At 42.7% G+C, this 19,589-nt stretch overlaps 1 protein-coding gene across 1 annotated transcript; it reads left to right on the top strand.

Moving 5' to 3' along the window:
- The first annotated feature begins 1,383 nt into the window (after window positions 1-1,383).
- she (Src homology 2 domain containing E) lies at window positions 1,384-13,558 on the top strand. The gene is made up of 6 exons (XM_080735978.1): window positions 1,384-2,222; window positions 5,043-5,169; window positions 8,647-8,895; window positions 9,591-9,828; window positions 10,207-10,326; window positions 10,948-13,558. The coding sequence occupies exons 1-6, from the start codon at window positions 1,716-1,718 to the stop codon at window positions 11,129-11,131; spliced, it is 1,425 nt and encodes a 474-aa protein (XP_080592104.1). The 5' UTR covers window positions 1,384-1,715; the 3' UTR covers window positions 11,132-13,558.
- Window positions 13,559-19,589: the final 6,031 nt, after the last annotated feature.

Raw genomic sequence — 19,589 nt, 5'->3', positions numbered from 1 at the left:
CCTACACTACATCTTTCAGGGTGGGAGGCTAGTCTACACCAGGCAGTAAGACGCTTACGGGCGAAAAGCGACCTCACCCTAAAGGGCGAGGTCTTGGATTAGGGATTCTGTCATCTGACATCATACGTAGGCCTACGATCCCTTTTATGCCCATACATGGAGATCCCTGCTCTGAGTATCGCTGTGATGTCACCTGTGGTATCACAGTGATGTGTCAGAGGAACCACAGTGTCAGGCGTTACAGACAGACAGAGATACGGTTCACATACTAAACTGCAACCTACGGTTGCAACTACACTACACTAGGCCTACATCACAGTTTGTTGTATGCCCATGCAGTTCATTAGCAGGACGCTTGATGAAATAGGTTGTAACTTGTAAATAGCACCACTCACTACACACGAGGTGTGATTTTTCATGTAATCGAGGATTGTGTGAAATAGTATGGGAGCATACCAGCATGTATACCACCTGAAGCATGACATGTCAAACAGTGACACATACGGTAGGTCTACTTTTCAAACGAATATTAGCCTATATTTATTTGACAAATGCAATGATAGTTTTTCTTATACCACAAGGGTTCCAAAGATTTATGCTGCTATACAGTCTAGCCCACTGGTTCCCCAACCTCCTCTCCCCAAAGGTTCCCAAACATAAAAAAACAATACAAAAAATCAAAAATGTTTTATTGATTGATTGATTGAGTAAGTTATTAGACAAAAATGGAGAACAGTAGGCTACAAGTATAGTAGGCTACATTTTCAAATTCATTTCATTAATAAATAAAAGAAAAATCTAAGAAATTCCATAAATTAGAAAACAAATATTTAAAGTGCGCTTGTAGGTCTAGCTATTTTCACTAGCAGTGAAAGTTTGTCTAATCTCTCTTTTGGGTCCCGACCTAAAAAGGTAGGGAACCACAGCCTATTAGAAATAGGCTAGTAGCGAGATTTCTCCATCAACACACCGCCCACCGCATTGGTGTTGTTTGGTCTCTGCCCCCCGCATCAACACTCCCACCCAGCTGAACCCGCAGCGCAGTCAGGACTCAGGAGCCAGATTGCGATACAGGACGGTAGTTAAAACATCAGATAAAACGAGCTACACTCTGGGAATGGGACCACAAATCAGAAGCAAGAAAAACTTTAGATTCTTCCGAGTCTTCCCACTTCAAAGACACCTCTTTATGCAAAGGGAATAACTTTTCCTCTTGAATGGAAGAAGGAACAGATTTAAGAAAACCACAAATGGGATAAAGTAGGAGTATTTAAACGTTTCTCGCCGAATAGGTTTGTAAAATAGCCTATTTTGTGGTCGAGAGAGCTGTTTTTTATTTTGTATTTATTTTTATATATTTTTTACTTTTTTTTTTGTTATAGACAAATTATTCTTAGCTACTCCCATGCATATTAGCCTTTAGGGCTAACCTAATTGATCGGATTAATATAGCCCTTAGGCTATAAAATTGTTTAATTTAATTTTCCAAGGCACATTATGAAATGCCTATAACATAATTCTGTTGATCTAGCCTACTTTGTTGTAGCCTACATAGATTACACCGATTCTGTTGTAGTTTAGCCTAGAATAAAGCAACGGAAGTCTTTTGTTAGAAGACACTGTGATTTCTAAAGGTGCGTCTCTTGGGCCGTGGTGTATGGCGCAAAAAGGTGCTGCATGTGCAGAGAGGTTATTAGCTTTCTACCTTAGTTACAATGGCAAAGTGGTTCAAAGAGTTCCCCATCAATCTGAAGAATGGTACCGACAGGATCCGTTCAGCCTCCGAATCAGGGTCCCAGTCCAGAGCCAAGCCCGGGATGGTGGCTGGGACCGGTACCAAAGCAACAGGTTCCAAGGGCAGCAGCCAGCGCAAGTGTTCGGGTGTTGACAGTGGAGTAGGAGGTGGTGGAGGAGTCGGCTCTCTGCTGTCCGGGAGAAATCGGAAAAATTCCGCCATCGAATTGGGGAGAAACGGCGGCACTGGTTCACTGAAGGATGGGAAGGTCTGGGATAGCCTTCTGTCTAAAAGTCGCAAGAATTCAAAAGCAGATACAGTGTTTGAGGAGCAACATCGGCCTCTGAAGAGTTCCGCGAACGCTTACATCAGTCGGCTGATCAGAGTGGACAAACAAGACAAGGGCCCCAACTTCAATAGCGGTACCATCAGTCAAGCAGTACCTGAGACTGAAAAGGCACAAGCTGTAAAGGCACAAACAGAAACGGTAAGCTGTAATAGTAGCCTGAAGGGTTGTTTCAAAGCAAAAATAATGTTTAACTTTGTTTATGTAAAAATGTTATAGCCTAAGCCCTATATATAGGCCTATACTGATTTGTTGGTTGAAAATACTGAGTTAATTAATTCAAGTTCAAGTCAGAAATCCATTCTTATTCAATATGAGCAAAGAAAAAGGACCCATTGTAACTGTTTTCATATTGTGTGCAGGAAGAATGGTTAATGCAACATGAATGATCGTAATCAGTGGTCCATCATGGTCCATGCCCTGATTTTGATAGTAGTGTAAAACATTCAAGAAATAACATGTGGTTTGTCATCAATACTGTTGACAATGAAGTAGTGCCGAACCAGTTCCAAGCTCTGAAAATTGATATTATTGTTTCGGTTTTTCCTCCCTCCCCCTTTGTCTCTGCTTCCCCATTGTATCCACTCCTCCCAGTCTGTCTCTCTATCTCTCTTCCTCCCCACCCCTCACCCCTTAACCCCCCCACCCTCCACCCCCACCTCTCCATTCTCACCCTTGAACACAAAGCCATGGTCAGACAAGCTTGGGTGAGACTTCACTGTCCCTCTGTAATATTTCTCGGGCACAGTATTCCCCTTCTCCCTCTGCCCTCACGCCTATCCTTTCACACCACTCCAGCCCCCCTGGTGAAGGCTATCATGTTATAAAAGCATTGTGTTATCTGACACTCAGGTGCTAACCTGAGTACCCTCCAGCTTGGCTTTGATAAAAAAAGAAAAAAGAAAAAAGAGAGAGAGAGAAGTCAGGGAGAAGACAGTAGGGAGATGGTGTGAAAAAAGACATAAAAGAGGGAGGAGGAATAGTGAGGTGGGAGTTTTGTGTTTCGGGGGGTGGGGTGGGGGGTGAATCCCAGTTCTCCAGCCACTGGGATTGTTAAGCCTCTATCATAGTCCAAGGTGAAGAGCTATAATATGTAGATTTCTAGCTATCACCTAGGCTTTGTTATACATTAGATCATAGCTAGAAAACTACACCGCGGTGAGGTGATACCTCTTCACCTTGCACTATGATAGAGGCTTTAGCTTGTTCCTGTATAGTTCAGCACACTGACTGTACTGTAAAAGCTGTTAACAGCGCAAAGGCAAGGGTTCCATCACATGAGGTTTCATAACTTAAATTGTAATACCCTCTTTAAGATTGTGACAATGGAAATTCTTCTGCAGAATCAAGATTTCAGAATCATTTTTTTATTGCACATACAAGGGATTTTTCTCAATAAGCTTGGTGCTTTACACTAGTAGTAGTCAAAAATAGAAAGCTAAGTTTAGATAAAGAAATATGCATTATTGCACTTATTGAATTGTATACTGTACACAGAGAATAGTTACATATACATTCCTCATCGCCCTTGCATGAATACATAGGCCGTAACTGTAAATCTGAATTATTACTCTTTTGTACAGAGGTAGTGTAGTAGCATACATTATACATTGTTCCATTGTCTGTGTAGCTCAGTGGCAGTAGTGTGGTAAAGTCCAATTTATACTACACTCACCAAAAACAACAGATTTCCAAGTAAAACATGTGTCACGCATCCCATTTGTCTCCCCATTACCTGTGTATCCTTCTCTATCTAGGCCCGGGGAATCACCTCTCATCTGTTTCCAGAGTAAATAGATTCATAGAAAGTCACTTTGTGACGCAAAACCTGGTCACGGGTTCGATGATGATGATGCTCTGTGTTTATGTAGGTGTGGGTGTGTGTGTGGATGTGCACATGCGCAGGTGTGTTTCTGACATTCTGTCAATCTGTATCCGCATTGCCAAAAGTTGTCTGTCGAGTAACATGGGTTAAGGACATCCTGTGTTCCATGCAACCAAGCTTAATTGACATTTTCATGTCAATTTTCAATTCAATCCCTGAATTTAATATGTATTTTGCAGCAGACCCCCATCTGAAAAGGTTTTGTAGGGATCCCACAAGGGATGATTTGTGTGAAAATCTTTAAAAATTTATATTGGCACTATTGTTAAAATAGCTGAAAGCTTGCAACCCGTCACAGCGTTGTGATCGGCTGTTTTCAAATGGCCTAACTATAACATAGTAACCCTATAGTAACGTGGTTAAACAGATTTTCATACTATATTCACTAATTTAACTAATTTAAGTATATTGTTAAGGGAGCTCGACTGGAGATAAACCAAGAGCACAGAACCCCTCTGTATCATTTAGGCCTACCACACACTGGGTTATTGGCCTAAAGATAAACTTGAATGTATAAAGCACTGATAAGGTGACTGGTCAGTCAGTTATGACTCGCACAGGAGGGTTTCAACAGATAGGTGTGAATGTAAGGAGAGTATGCTTTATGACACAGAGCGGGCCATGATGACAATTATAATGATTGTGCCTTTGAACAATATTTACAGTAGTGGCGCCAGTTGGATATCATTTTGAATAGCTGATACTTATCTCACGGCTTACTGTTTATTCTTACTTCACATCCTTCATATTACATCACTAGGTGTCAGACTTACAGGCTCAAATGCAATTTGATTTAAATCACCTTGTTATTGCCTCTGTAACCTTGTTTTGTTGTTTATTTATGCATCTGTAACTCTTTGAGAGAGTACAAAATAATGTACAAGATAGTGACCCAGGTGTGACCCAGGTGCTGCCATGCTGGACAAATATAAAAAATAAGAAAGTCTGCAACACTGGTTCTAACTTAGCTCAGCTCCAGTACAAATGTAACGCTAGCGGGTCCATTTGGTTACATTGGTACACTTCCAGTGCAATTACTTTTAGACCAGATTTTACAGCATGTGATTTTGTTTCAGGTGATCATCCTTGAAGACTATGCAGATCCCTTTGATGCACAGAAGACCAGAGAGCAGAGGGATGCAGAGAGAGTGGGAGAGAATGATGGCTATATGGAGCCTTACGATGCTCAGCAGATGATCACTGGTGAGAGCTCCACGCTGTTCATTTAACTCTGGAAAATGGACCTGTTTTGTCTCTGGTAATGAGTTACAGAGTCATAGTCGGAGTCACAGAGGGGTTGAAAGGAAATCGATAACACTAAAGCCTGTTGTTTTGCTTGACTTTTAAGCCAAGTTTTGATGTATGACAGTGTTGCTTGATGAATTAGCCCTAGGGTCTGTAAGGTGGGATAGTGTTAAGAGAGAGTACTGTATGCTAGTGCAGATTAGTCTCTACTCTCTACTGCAACTGCAGACTTCACAACTGTCTGCAACTGCAGGTGCTATCAGAACAGAACTGTGAGCTGTTGAAGTCTCTTGTAACAGGAAACTAGCCACCTATCATTCACTCTCTTTGATGCTTTGGAGAAGAATATCTGCTACAGTAAATGCTAGCATAAACACATGAACCGAGCCGGCAAATTCTGGGCATAAGATATCATAATTGGCAAACATTCGTCAAAAGCAAACGCACAAGCTCACAATGCATCGCAGATCGTAGAGGGAAAAAAGGAGGGGGCCAAGTACCCTGGGGGCCCCTTGTCAACAAAGTATATAGGATTTAAGTGGTTAAATGCTGAACTGTGTTGAGTAGGAAGTGTTAGGTGGTTCAATTCGACATCACTAGTGTATGCGTGCTCCTCACATGAGCGAGCTGAGCTTCAACACGTAGTATATGCGTGTTCTGCGTGCGAATGACAGAAGTGACATTTTCAGTCTCGCCAGGCCAATAAGCAACTAGAATGTGAACCCGCTCCCCTAGAGCTGCCCGTACCCCATGGGGTTGCCACGGCAACTGTGTTGTGCTAGGACAATGGGTGCAGTTTCCTGTCTCTGCTTCCTTTTTCCTGTCTCTGTTTCCTGGTACTATTCTATGAAAAAGGAAATTGGCCCTCAGTGACCCCCCCCCCCCTCCTCTCGGACACAGCTCCGCATGGCCCCCTATATGGACCTCTCTGACCAATTCTCAACACTTCCCAGCATCCAGGAAGACTGTCGGTCAGTCGTCCAATCACGTGCTCTCCTGACCTTTCATTCCGTCATGCCATTGTTTTACCCAAAATGGTTACACAATAGCCCGCTGTGTCTCTGAAATGGTTTATAGCATAGCTCTCTGGTAGACCTGACTATCGCTGCTTAGTCTACCTTCAGGTTTCCTTGGGAAAGCCCACTTGGGGGATATGGTGACAATGTGACTAGTTTGTGAACCATGTCGTATTTACTAAGTACATCAAGCCATGGAAGTAAGACAGAGTCAGATGTTTCTGAGACTAAGAACTAGTATCAAAGTATGAGATTCGTTGATTTAACTGATCGTCTTTTGGCACTTTCTATAAAGGCACTGACATCCATATGACACACACCATATTTTTAAAGGGATTATGTCGTTTTTTAAAAGCCCTTTCAAAGCACATTTCCATCCTGATTGAATTTCCGAGGTCTGTTCCTAATTGTTTGAATAAGTAGCTTGTATATCACTGGATTTGTGACTGGAATAACTTTGGACAAATCCTCATTAAAAGCTCATAGGGCTGGCTCGCTGTGTGGAAATGCCTTGACAGCTTAAGCCTGTGGGTCAGCATGTCATCTCCCCAGCTTGGCCTTAATAACAATGTAATATGTTGTCCTGTCCTTTATTTTTTGTTCTACACAAGATTACATATTCACTGTCAAAGCAGACCTTGTTAATGTACCCAGTTAATAGTACATCCATGGGGGGGGGGGGGGGGGGGGGGGTTATACATACATATATATTTTATTCTTTTTTTTTCCGACTTTTTTGTTGAGTAATAGGATAGGGCTAAAGGCTTGAGCCAAAAGGCTCCCGCTCCTTTTGTGACCAGAGGATTGGTTCTCTGGACAATTGTTCAAACCTTCAAAAATCGAACCTCTGTTCGAAGTGGAGCTGTGTGTGTGTGTGTGTGTGTGTGTGTGTGTGTGTGTGTGTGTGTATTGCAGTTGATGCTCAGGGCAGGCTAGACTCAACAGCACCTCTCTGGTCACCCAGGATCATGTGTACCGATTTTTGTGACATTTGAAGAAAATATGTAGGAAAAGGAGCAAAAAGTGTGTTGTGGAGAAAATTCAAGATGGCGGAAAATCTATCCTGGCGCAATCGAACCTCTGTTCGAAGTGGAGCTGTGTGTGTGTGTGTGTGTGTGTGTGTGTGTGTGTGTGTGTGTGTGTGTGTGTGTGTGTGTGTGTGTATTGCAGTTGATGCTCAGGGCAGGCTAGACTCAACAGCACCTCTCTGGTCACCCAGGATCATGTGTACCGACTTTTGTGACATTTGAAGAAAATATGTAGGAAAAGGAGCAAAAAGTGTGTTTTGGAGAAAATTCAAGATGGCGGAAAATCTATCCTGGCGCAAATGGGCGTGGCCTATATGGGGAGATGCGTCTTGACCCAAGGAATCCAGGGAAAAAAGAATTTTAATTTTCCGATCTACGGTTCAAGAGTTACGGGGCAAAACGCAAAGTGGGCCGTTATAGCGCCACCATGAGGCCGAGTAATGTAATTATTTTTCGATTCATTCTTAAAATCATTATGAATCTCCTCTCCGAGGTTTGAAACTGTAGCTCCTATGCTTTGCGAGAGAAAAATACTTGAATGTGATGTCTTGCATTGTCCCATTATAAGTCAATGGGGACAATTCAGCGTCGTTTTTTGCCGATTATGTCGCCATTGTAAGGCGGATCGGAAAGAAAGTTACTAGCACACCATTCCCGGCCGAGCCGCACGTTTTGATGTATATATTGCGGGGGTGGCGTAAATGGTGCGGGACTAGTAGCGTGCCGAAGTTTAGGCTACAGACACGGACGGACGGACGGAGACCCACACACACGGCCACGTATAGGGAGCTTGTGTTCCACACAGCTCCAAAAATAATCCAGTGGTTCCCAGGCGGTCCCCAGATGATTAGAAACATTGTTTTCTCACTCAATAGTAAACAAACCAACATAAAGTTTAAGTGTATAGAGGGTATCTGTACATTTCTAAAGTGACAATTTAAGGGCTTTTTAATACCTCTAAAATGACAAATTAAACATTGGCCAAATTGTCAAATATTAGTGGCAGAAATTGTGAAAATAGCCGATCTACATGCTTACAACGCCTCGCAACACGAGGCGCTGTGAGCATGTAGATCGGCTATTTTCACAATAGAACCACGTTATACAAAATGTAATGCCCAACTCTTAGTGCTCATCAGGGTGGGAGGGTCCCCAATTAAAATCTGATTATTTTGGGGGTTGCGGCATGAAAAGGTTGAGAACCACTGACCTAAGCAACTACCACAAAGATATCCTTGAACAAGGCACTAATTAACCATCAACCTCTCTAGCAGAGCAGCTGTTCAGTGATCAACAGCTGGTTATTACCAAGGTGTGAATGTAGCAGCTGTGCGAATATGGGGGATGCATACAAACATTTGTCTTTTCTCTTGTCTATTGTCTCTGTTCAGAAATAAGACGGAGGGGGTCCAAGGACCTGCTGAAGGTCTGCGTCCTGCTAGCGCAGGAGGGAGGCGAGGTTGCTGTGGAGGAAAGTCGGCCCGCGCCCCTTCAGATCTATGACATTCCCTACGAGGGGGGTGGGGACGGGGAAATTGTCAAGACCCCGGTCAGCCGCCCGGAGCTGGACCCCCGCCCCTCCACCGAGTATGAGCTACCTTGGGAGTGGAAGAAGGAGCATATTGTCAAAACTCTATCAGGTAAATTAAACCACACATAGAATTGACTTCCCTAAGGTCTTTCATTTACACTGGACAGAGCATGTTATGTCTTGAAATCAAGTTGTATCGTTATAGATTATCATTCAAAAGTATCCAAACAAGGACAACGAATGTCAGTTAATAAGTTATTTATTCACATAGCCATATCCTTATTTATTCACTAAGAAAATTGCTTTTGATAACACTTTATTGAATAATTAACATTAATACTGTGAACTTGCCTGGCTAACGAAATGGTTATACCACTGGGATTTCCTGTCAGGAATTGACAGAAAACACGACTAGCCTCACCATTCTGTGATTCTGTGTGAGGCTGCTGTTTTCCATTCGCCCCTGGATAAACTTGTAGACCTCAGCCATGAATTTGAGTGAACTTCACAGCAGTGAACAGTTCACAGTGTTCGGAGGCTTTCCATGTTTGAGTTTCCGTCTGTCCATATTTGACATGGTGAACTGCTTTGGCAGCAAAGTCACTCATGGAGACAGTTAAGCATGCATTGGCACATTAGCTTGCGCTGATTGGAAAGGGAAAATATGGCAGTTGACAAATAAACACAAGCTTATCACACCCATGGTCATTTTATCACCCCCTGCTCCTCACCCAGAGGAAATAAAGGCTGGGCATGTGATGATGAAAGCTAATATCCTACCCTCTTGCCCTCTTTGTCTTCCAGCACAGTTTCAAGACAGTACTGAACGTCATTCTCCAACCAAAGATGATGCCCCTCACCTCACGCTCACCAAGCAGCCCCAGCATCCTCCTACTCAGCAGCAGCATCTGAGACAGAAGAGCTGGACCCAGAAGATCTTGAAGTCCTCGCCCAGTCTGTCCCCTGTCTCCTCCAGCCCCAGCAGCAGCCCTGAAACCGAGGTCTGCCGGGTGGACCCCACCTTACCCCTAGAGAAACAGAGGTGAGACTAATGTAAAGAACGATTGTTATCCTGGGCATTAAGACTCTGGAAACAGAATGGAATGAAACTACTGAATGGATATTGTCCCTGGAAGGAAGGAAGGAAGGAAGGAATGAAGGAAGGCAGTACTAAAATCTGGATGGCTAAATGTTGCTAAATGTTGCTAAATATTCTTCTTCTTCAGAATGTTCTGACGTTTCACTTTTTCCAATGAACTTCATTCCAGAATGTTTCATTTACAGTGCATAATCATTGTAAATGTTCCAAAACGTTTAATTCTCAAGCTGTTTCCAATGGGGCTTAAGTAAGCAAGAACAGGCTCCTGCTTTCAATCAATAGTAGATGAGAAGTAATTAATTAAATCAATCCTTATTTCAGCTGGTACCATGGCTGTGTGACTCGCCAGGAGGCAGAATTTCAACTGCAGTCCTGCAAGGAGGCCAGCTTCCTGGTCAGGAACAGTGAATCAGGCACCAGCAAGTACTCTATCGCCCTCAAGTGAGTGTAATGTGAACTTGCCTCTGCTATGTCTAATTTGTATTTACAAGGAATGCATTACAAAGTTTAACTGACCATTGACTAAACTCATTTAGATATATATATTCTTTTGTCCTAACATGTCAGAATAAAAAAGAAATATGAATATGACATTGTTGGCCTGTACAATTTGATCCATATTCAAACTAATTGATTATGTTAGCGCCTAATCCTAGCTTCATGTAATATGTGACATGATTTCAATGTAAAGACGTACAGTATAGGCTATCGTCGTTGTCGGGGGAAACCTTGTATGTCCAAAACCGTTTGTTTTTATCATTTTTTTATTTTATTAATCTAGTGAAAACAGCCGATCTACAAGCACACAACGCCTTGCATCGCGAGGCGTTGTGAGCTTGTAGATCTGCTGTTTTCGCAACTTTTGTGCGACGGCCTTGTCTGATGAAGCAGGGCTTTACTTCGCGAATTTGAAACTTGAAGATACAAGGTTTCTGCCCGACAGTGACGATATATTAGCTTTTGATGAAGCGGATTCAATCTATTTCACCCAAAAAAGTTGACTTAAGGTGGGGTTTCACTCTCAACTGTTCCATGCCTCCATTCTCTTCCTATATGACCCAGGACCAGCCAGGGGTGCGTTCACATCATCGTGGCTCAGACCAAGGAGAGCGGCTACACTCTGGACCAGAGCAGCTGTGTCTTCCCCAGCATCCCCGAGGTGGTGCACCACTACAGCACCCAGCGCCTGCCCTTCAACGGCGCCGAGCACATGACCCTGCTGCACCCCCTGTCACGTATTCACTGACTCCGCCCCCCCCCCCCCCCCCCCCTCCCCCCTTTGCTCACACGCCCACCTTTGCTGAGGTGAGCAGAAAAAACAACAACAACTCACACCTCTGGGATATGCAGGGAACTAAAGTGTCACAGAGAAAACAAACCCATCCAGTTGTATATACGTTGGGATAGACTGGTGACATCATGTGTACATCCACTGCTTGTTTCCCATCCATTTTTTTGTAACACTTCATTCAATATTCCTTCATCCATATTACCTTTCTGTATGTGTTATTGCAGGGGTCTTCAACAGGGGGTCCGGGACCCCTAGGGGGTCCTCAGAGTCACTACAGGGGTTCCTCCAAATCTTTGTGTAATAGAATCTTTTGTTTCTCCTTTTTTATATTAACCACTTGAACCCTAGTGTCCTTATTCTGAGCGCTTTAGCCAAAAATAGCAGATCTACAAGCTCACAATGCCTCGTGCTACGAGGCGTTGTGAGCTTGTAGATCGTCTATTTTCGGCAAAGAGGTTTGGTGTAGAGGTGAAAAAGAGCAGACTTTAAGTACAGAGTGAAAGGTCAAGTTTATTAAGTATTGACGGTTCAAGTGGTTAAATATCTGAAAACACAAATTGACATGAATCCAAAATACGCCGATGATTGTGCTGTCAAATGATGAAACTATATGGAATCTGGGGGTCTCTGCTTCATCTCTCTCTCTCTCAGCTAAGGGGTCCTTGGCCTGAAAACGTTGAAGACCCCTGCTGTATGTGTTATCGTTAGCATACTTACTTGATAACCAGAAGGAGCCGTGTAGCTCACTTTTACTGTAGTCGGCCGTACCTGGGAACATGAGAGAGGCTTGTTCTCTCTGTGTACTGCTACTGTTCCCTTTTCTTTTCTGTTCTTGTGCAGTTGATGCAAAACACCCAGACTGCATGTTTTGCATGTGAACATGGGAGGAGCTCAATACAGCTGGGCTGGCACAACACTTTTTATTGCACAAATGCCAGTGTGATTGGGACAGGAAGGTGCATATCGTTGTTGTCATGGTGGAAACCTTTTATATCCAAAACTGTTTGTTTTGTATCATTTTAAAAATGATTTAAAATAGTGAAAATAGACGATCTACAAACACATTGTGTGCTTGTGTGTTTTTCACTAGTTTTGTGCGACAGTCTTGCATGATGAAGCAGGGCTTTGCTTTATGAAAAAACATACAAATTTGAAACGTGGAGATACGAGGTTTCTGCCCAACAGTGATATCTATCTTTTTTATTTTATTTTTATTCCTTCTGAATCTCTATCAGGAATGAGATGCAGAGATTATGAGTAATATTTGCCACAGCTGATCATGAAGCAGAATGTACTATTATGGTTGTTGAGTTCCCCCTCTGGTGGACGTGCTGGCACACTGCACCGACCGAACCCTCTGAATAGCTCTTCTTTCTTTGTAACAGAAAAATCCCCACAATTTATTTTTTACGGCATACTGTGTATCAAGAGACGAACAACAAAGTCTAGCTTCTTTATGTTTATGCTCACAGCAGATTAGTAAATTATGCTCTTATTGGGTTTAATTCCCTATAGCCCCCTTGAGGATCTCTGCTACTGTGAATGAGGGAATTGTGTCCTGCCATCTGGACTGTGAAGCATTGTGCCTGGTGCAATGTGCCAAGGCTTTAGATTAGTCTATTTCATTATGGAAACTGACCATTATGTTTAAATCATGGCCCTAAAATCATGTTTTTTCAATTAAGCAATTAACTAAACTTGTTTAGAGTTATTTTTAATCAGATCATTAATTCCACATTATTTGATTGATGCAGTTGTTGTGATTTCTAATGGGGTTTCAGTGGGGAAATATTGCACTGTATGCTGTATGTAAAAGAAGCCATTTTATCTGTGTCTTTCTGAATGAGACACGCACGCACACACGCACACGCGCACGCGCGTGCACACACACACACACACACACACACACACACACACACACACACACACACACACACACACACACACACACACACACACACACTTATTGAAAATAATCACCAATCCTGCAATTCAATAACAATTTTGCAAGAGAATCGTGACTCATTATCATTTCTTGTAATGGTTCTATTGCCCATTTTGATCACTATGAGTTATCGACACAAGGACCTATTTTCCCCCTGGGGTCTTTCTGCCCTCTGGTGCTAATTGAGAAGTGCCAATCTAATCTATTGCCTTAATTGTTTTGTTGTTGTTGTCATCGTTTCTCTTTAGAATTTAAATGTAACTCAAATCGGAAGCCTGTTGTGCATATTCATTAGTTAGTGACAAACAGGACAACTTTTAGGTCAACTCTGATGGGCCAAACCAGAGTTCAGCATTGTTGCCTTAATTTTATAGCAATGTCATTTTATGAGGAGATATCTGATTACATTTTTTTATTTCTCTCCTGTTGGCAGAAATGCTGGCCATCTATATTGCCCTAAAGCATAGCTTTTTGTATCACCATCCCAACAGAATGTATGTTTTTGTGTGGATATAATGTTTATACCTGTTGTTGAAATGCAAATGAATTGTATAACTGATTTTAATAAAAGTTCCCAATGCTGAAATCCCAGGTGAACTTCACTTTGACTTCTACAAGTCAGCTGTAAGAAGACAAAATAGAGTTTTTGGACAGTGTGCTCTTATTATGATGAAAGCAAAAGTGACCATTTAAGATCAAAGCTTATTTCAAACTGAAACTCAGACCAGTTGCTTTACATATGCTGAAATGACTGATACTATTAACCCTAGTGTCCCTATTCTAGGCAAATAATTAAAAGAAGCATCCTGCAGATGAACACACATGTGAAAATAGACCTTGTGCATAACTGCAGTGGCGTCAGTTCAGCAAAAGCTAGGGTATGGCAAAGATGGGAGTCCTCAGGGAAAAGAGGCATTACATTTTGTATAACACAGTTCTATTGTGAAAATAGAACTGTGTTATACAAACAACGCTCACAACGCCTCGCAGTGAAAAAAAACGATTTATTTCCGTTTTTTACACAGGTTTCTACGGTTTCTTGGGCTGTATATGGCCTGGAATGGTAAGCGTGCCACAATTAACAACAATGCATTTCACCTGTGCAGCTGACCTGCGGAACCTGGGAATATACCATTTTGTCAAGATGGGGACAATACAAGTCTGGACTGGAGAATATAATCATAATATCTTGTTAAAGTGACCATTTTGTTAAATTTTGCATTTGTAGTTATTTTACTGTAATTTAACAACATAATAACCAGCACAGATAGACAAAGAGACATTCATGGATTTATATTTAAAAGTAACTTTTATTCTCCCCCCTGGACGCAGGGTATGGCAGCTGCATACCCCTGCCATACCCAATTGACGCCCCTGCATAACTGTAGTTCCCTTTTCCAGAAGGTGACATGAACTTTTCCTGTTGCAGGTCAGTTCTCCATAGCTTCATTTGAAGTGGAAACACATGGCACCTTCCTTACTATACCGGTAAGTGTTTCCAGTTCAAATCTGCTGCTGAGCCTTTCAAACGAAGCTATGAGAAAGTGACCTGGAACAGGATGTTTATGCCACCTTCGGGAAAAGGAAACACCAGTTATGCATACAGTATGTGTAGCAGAAGTGCAAATACAAATAAAAATGATACGACGAAAATAGCAGATCTACAAACTGTGACCTTGAGCCCATTTTCCACTGGCCCAACTCCACACCACTCCACACCACACCGCCCACTTGTGCCAGGTTTTCCACGACAAGGACCTGGGTAGAGTGGTGTGAAAGTGGTACTAAACAGGGTACCCAGGGGGCAAACCAGCCTTTTTTTAGGAAACCTGCATTTGCCCCGACATAAAAGGTTGTCCACCAGAAATATTATCTATGACCCAGTAGGATCACAACCTATATGGACAACCCGGTCAATTTGTATGACAAAGTTCCAATATGGCCGCCTCAATATTAGCCCCTATTAGTTTTAACTAGCCCTTACCCGTTCAAAGATATGAGCTCCAAAATGATGTGCAGTGTGTGGGTTATGGGATGTGCACTGTGCATACAGTATATGAGGGATGGAAAGTAACTTTAACTGGTGCTTGCATGATAATATGTAGGAGCATCAATGTAAGAAATACCCGTTTCGTTAATGGCTAACCCCCCCCCGCCCGCCCGCCCGCCTGCACACACACACACACTCCCCCCCCCCCCCCCCCCCCCGTGTGTGTGTGTGGGTTTGTGTGTGATTGTGCATGGGCTGAACAACAGCGCCCCTCCCTTAACATGTGTGGTCACAAAAGGTACTGTAGGCTAAATAGATATAGATACACCATAAAAATGCTATTATACAGCATACGATTTGTGAAAGTGACAAACGGGCTTCACAGTTATGTCAGGTGTGTTCATATGCTGATGGTGATGCGATTTCAGATCAATTGCTCCAGCCACCGAGGAGAAACGCTGTTTCATACAGACAGACACTCACTCAGACAGACATTCGCAAAATTATAGTATAGATGGGGCGTGAATAGGGAAAAATTTTAAACTGAGGGATATTTCCACGAAACTTCACAGGTTGATCAATGGTATACATATGAACATTTTTTGTATTGCAAGTTTCCATGAAATCCAATATGGCCGCCATAACATGGCCTCCATAATATAAGCGCCCAGAAAATAGGTTTGGCTCTAACTTCTGAACCAGATGAGCTAGAAACGCGAACTTGGTGTCTATTTCATGGTGTCTGACCATGGGAGACTCAATGGAATAGCTAATTTTATTATTGGGTGTGTCTGGACCTTTATTGTGCATATTTGCAAGATGGTGGATTCCCAAAATAGAGCTTTAACATAATTTCTACCATGATTGTTGACTGCTTTTGCAAATACAAGCAATATGAATCCATTTGCTAAGATTTATGGCACAGAAGGGACTTATACCTGTATTATTCTTGAGTTTGCATGTTGTCAAAATGGCTGTAAACGAGATATTATATTTCCTGTCCGATTCTACTGTATGTAGTTGTAGCAATGACTTCAGATAAAATCAGAGACCAAAACAATGTATCTTAGAAATTATTTTTTTTATTAAAAAAATAAAAAATAAATCACACCCGTGTGAACTGAGCGGTGGTCGTGGAGGCTGCGCAACAGTCTTGCAGAAAAAGCATCATTTGTTCTGGTAGCTACAGAGAAAGGTCCTTGTCTTGTGTGTGTGTGTGTGTGCGTGAGTGAGTGAGTGAGTTCTTTGAATTGAAATTGAATTGAGTGAGTGACCCACCAACCCCCCCCCCTTCCCCCCTGTGTGTGTGTGTGTGTGTGTGTGTGTGTGTGTGTGTGTGTGTGTGTGTGTGTGTGTGTGTGTGTGTGTGTGTGTGTGTGTGTGTGTGTGTGTGTGTCTGGCCTGAACGTTTGTGTGTGAGTGTGCCTGGCCTATCCTGAACAACAGCGCCCCTCCCTTAACATGTGTGGTCATAAAAGGTACTGTAGGCTACAGACACGCAGGCAGACAGACAGACAGACAGACAGACAGACCCACACACACGGCCACGTATAGGAGCGTTGTGACCACCGCTCAAAAAGAGAGAGATTATCTCAATGAAATGAATGCAACTGCCTTTTTGGGTATTTCACACATAGACATGCACATGCTTTCCAACAACTTCAGCTTCAGGGAAATTATAATGAACACATGATTAAAACAGGCTGCATTATAATGCAAATAATTGCTAGTCACTATCACTGTCATGTGTACCTATCCTGCTGCATCTTGTCTCCAGTCCTTGGCAACAACACCCCAAGTAGCATGCAATTCCCTTCTTCGCACAGGAACAGTTTTTCTGGCAGCCTTTGATACAGCTACATGATATTGCCTTGTCCATTGATATAGGCCAGGCTGGCTCTGTAGATGGACAGGGGACTGCCTTCCCATGGCGGCAGCATGATATAGGCATCTATATCATGCTGCCACCCACCTCCTAGACCTTCCAGAGCTGTGGGTGAGAACAGAGCAGGATGCATATCTTCCTATCCATCACATGGTCTCAGCCCTTGGACTCGCACAGTGTCGTGCCCTGCCCTTTATTCACAGCCTGAGTGGCAGAGATACCACCAGCTATCCCTTTTTCACTGGAAAGAAGGCATGGTTCAAGACCAGCATGGGTCTAGATCTCCCTGCACTTCAGGAGTTTGGTGAAAATTCCTCTTATTCCCTCTCAGAGGATGTCAAGAATCAGGCTAGAGACCTCACAATAGCTGTATATGCATCAAAAGCTGACCATTCGGAGGACTTCGACCTGGCAAAGCTGAGAGTGTACAAGTTCCTAAATAACCGATCAACCCTGTTGAAGCTGCTGCCACCTACAGAAAATGCCTTTGGCCTGCACCTGAAAAGAGCTGCTCTTGCAGCCATAATAGATAAAACTGCACACATCGCGAAGCCAGACATCCCTTGCTTCACTGAATATGGATGGTCTCTCAGTGATGGGAAGGCAGTCCCCTGTACATCTACAGAGCCAGCCTGGCCTATATCAATGGACAAGGCAATATCATGTAGCTGTATCAAAGGCTGCCAGAAAAACTGTTCATGTGCCATCCATCCATCCATCCATCTTCAACCGCTTATCCGGAATCGGGTCGCGGGGGTAACAGTTCCAACTGAGACTTCCAGATTTCCTTATCCTGCGCAACTTCCTCCACTCCCTCTGGGAGTATACAGAGGCGTTCCCAGGCCAGTCTGGAGATATAATCCTTCCATCTGGTCTTAGGTCTGCCACGGGGTCTCCTCCCAGTGGGACGTGCATCGAGGACCTTCCTAGGAAGGCGCTCGGGGGGCATCCGTACTAGATGCCCGAACCACCTAAGCTGACTCCTTTCCAAGTGAAGGAGCAGCGGTTCTACTCCAAGTCTCTCTCGGGTGATTGAACTTCATGTGCGAAGAAGGGAATTGCATGCTACTTGGGGTGTCGTTGCCAAGGACTGGAGACAAGATGCAGCAGGATAGGTACACATGACAGTGATAGTGACTAGCAATTATTTGCATTATAATGCAGCCTGTTTTAATCATGTGTTCATTATAATTTCCCTGAAGCTGAAGTTGTTGGAAAGCATGTGCATGTCTATGTGTGAAAGACCCAAAAAGGCAGTTGCATTCATTTCATTGAGATAATCTCTCTTTTTTTTTTTTTTTTTTTTATAAAAAAATAATTTCTAAGATACATTGTTTTGGTCTCTGATTTTATCTGAAGTCATTGCTACAACTACATACAGTAGAATCGGACAGGAAATATAATATCTCGTTTACAGCCATTTTGACAACATGCAAACTCAAGAATAATACAGGTATAAGTCCCTTCTGTGCCATAAATCTTAGCAAATGGATTCATATTGCTTCTATTTGCAAAAGCAGTCAACAATCATGGTAGAAATTATGTTAAAGCTCTGTTTTGGGAATCCACCATCTTGCAAATATGCACAATAAAGGTCATGACACACCCAATAATAAAATTAGCTATTCCATTGAGTCTCCCATGGTCAGACACCATGAAATAGACACCAAGTTTGCGTTTCTAGCTCATCTGGTTCAGAAGTTAGAGGCAAAACCTATTTTCTGGGTCCTTACATTATGGCGGCCATATTGTGGCGGCCATATTGGATTTCATGGAAACTTGCAATACAAAAAATGTTCATATGTATACCATTGATCAACCTGTGAAGTTTCGTGGAAATATCCCTCAGTTTAAAAAATTTCCCTATTCACCCCCCATTAAAACTAATAGGGGCTAATATTGAGGCGGCCATATTGGAACTTTGTCGTACAAATTGACCGGGTTGTCCATATAGGTTGTGATCCTACTGGGTCATAGATAATATTTCTGGTGGACAACCTTTTATGTCGGGGCAAATGCAGCACACCTTCCTTTGCCCCCTGGGTAGGGTACTAAAAAGTATCCACTCAGACCACCTAGAGTAGGTCTGAGCTAGGCCAAACAGGGCCAAACACTTCATAATGACTGATCACTCACTGACTTTTCATTTAGACCACCAGGATATCAAACATATAATTTTCCAAAAATCTGTCTGTCTGAAACAGCGTTTCTCCCCAGTGGCTGGAGCAATTGATCTGAAATCGCATCACCATTAGCATATGAACACACCTAACATAACTGTGAAGCCCGATTGTCACTTTCACAAATCGTTTGCTGTATATTAGCATTTTTCCAAAAATCTGTCTGTCTGAAACAGCGTTTCTCCTCAGTGGCTGGAGCAATTGATCTGAAATCGCATCACCATTAGCATATGAACACACCTAACATAACTGTGAAGCCCGTTTGTCACTTTCACAAATCGTTTGCTGTATATTAGCATTTTTATGGTGTATCTACTATCTATTCTGCATCTAGCATGAGGCTTATCTATTCTGCATCTAGCATGAGGCAACATGTTTAACCATCTGTGTGTGTGTGTGTGTGTGTGTGTGTG

The sequence above is a fragment of the Nannobrachium achirus genome (genome assembly GCF_963921795.1).
Source record: "Nannobrachium achirus genome assembly, chromosome: 10".
Taxonomy (NCBI): Eukaryota; Metazoa; Chordata; class Actinopteri; order Myctophiformes; family Myctophidae; genus Nannobrachium; species Nannobrachium achirus.
The sequence above is the reverse complement of the archived record's forward strand: the minus strand, read 5'-3'. Positions and strand labels throughout refer to the sequence as shown.

What these genes read in the sequence shown, in the direction of transcription:
- she (XM_080735978.1), top strand. Translation starts at nt 1,716, where the DNA reads ATGGCAAAGTGGTTCAAAGAGTTCCCCATCAATCTGAAGAATGGTACC. An exon ending in TTACCCCTAGAGAAACAGAG is followed by an intron (nt 9,829 to 10,206) that starts GTGAGACTAATG and finishes TCCTTATTTCAG; the next exon opens with CTGGTACCATGGCTGTGTGA. An exon ending in AAGTACTCTATCGCCCTCAA is followed by an intron (nt 10,327 to 10,947) that starts GTGAGTGTAATG and finishes TATATGACCCAG; the next exon opens with GACCAGCCAGGGGTGCGTTC.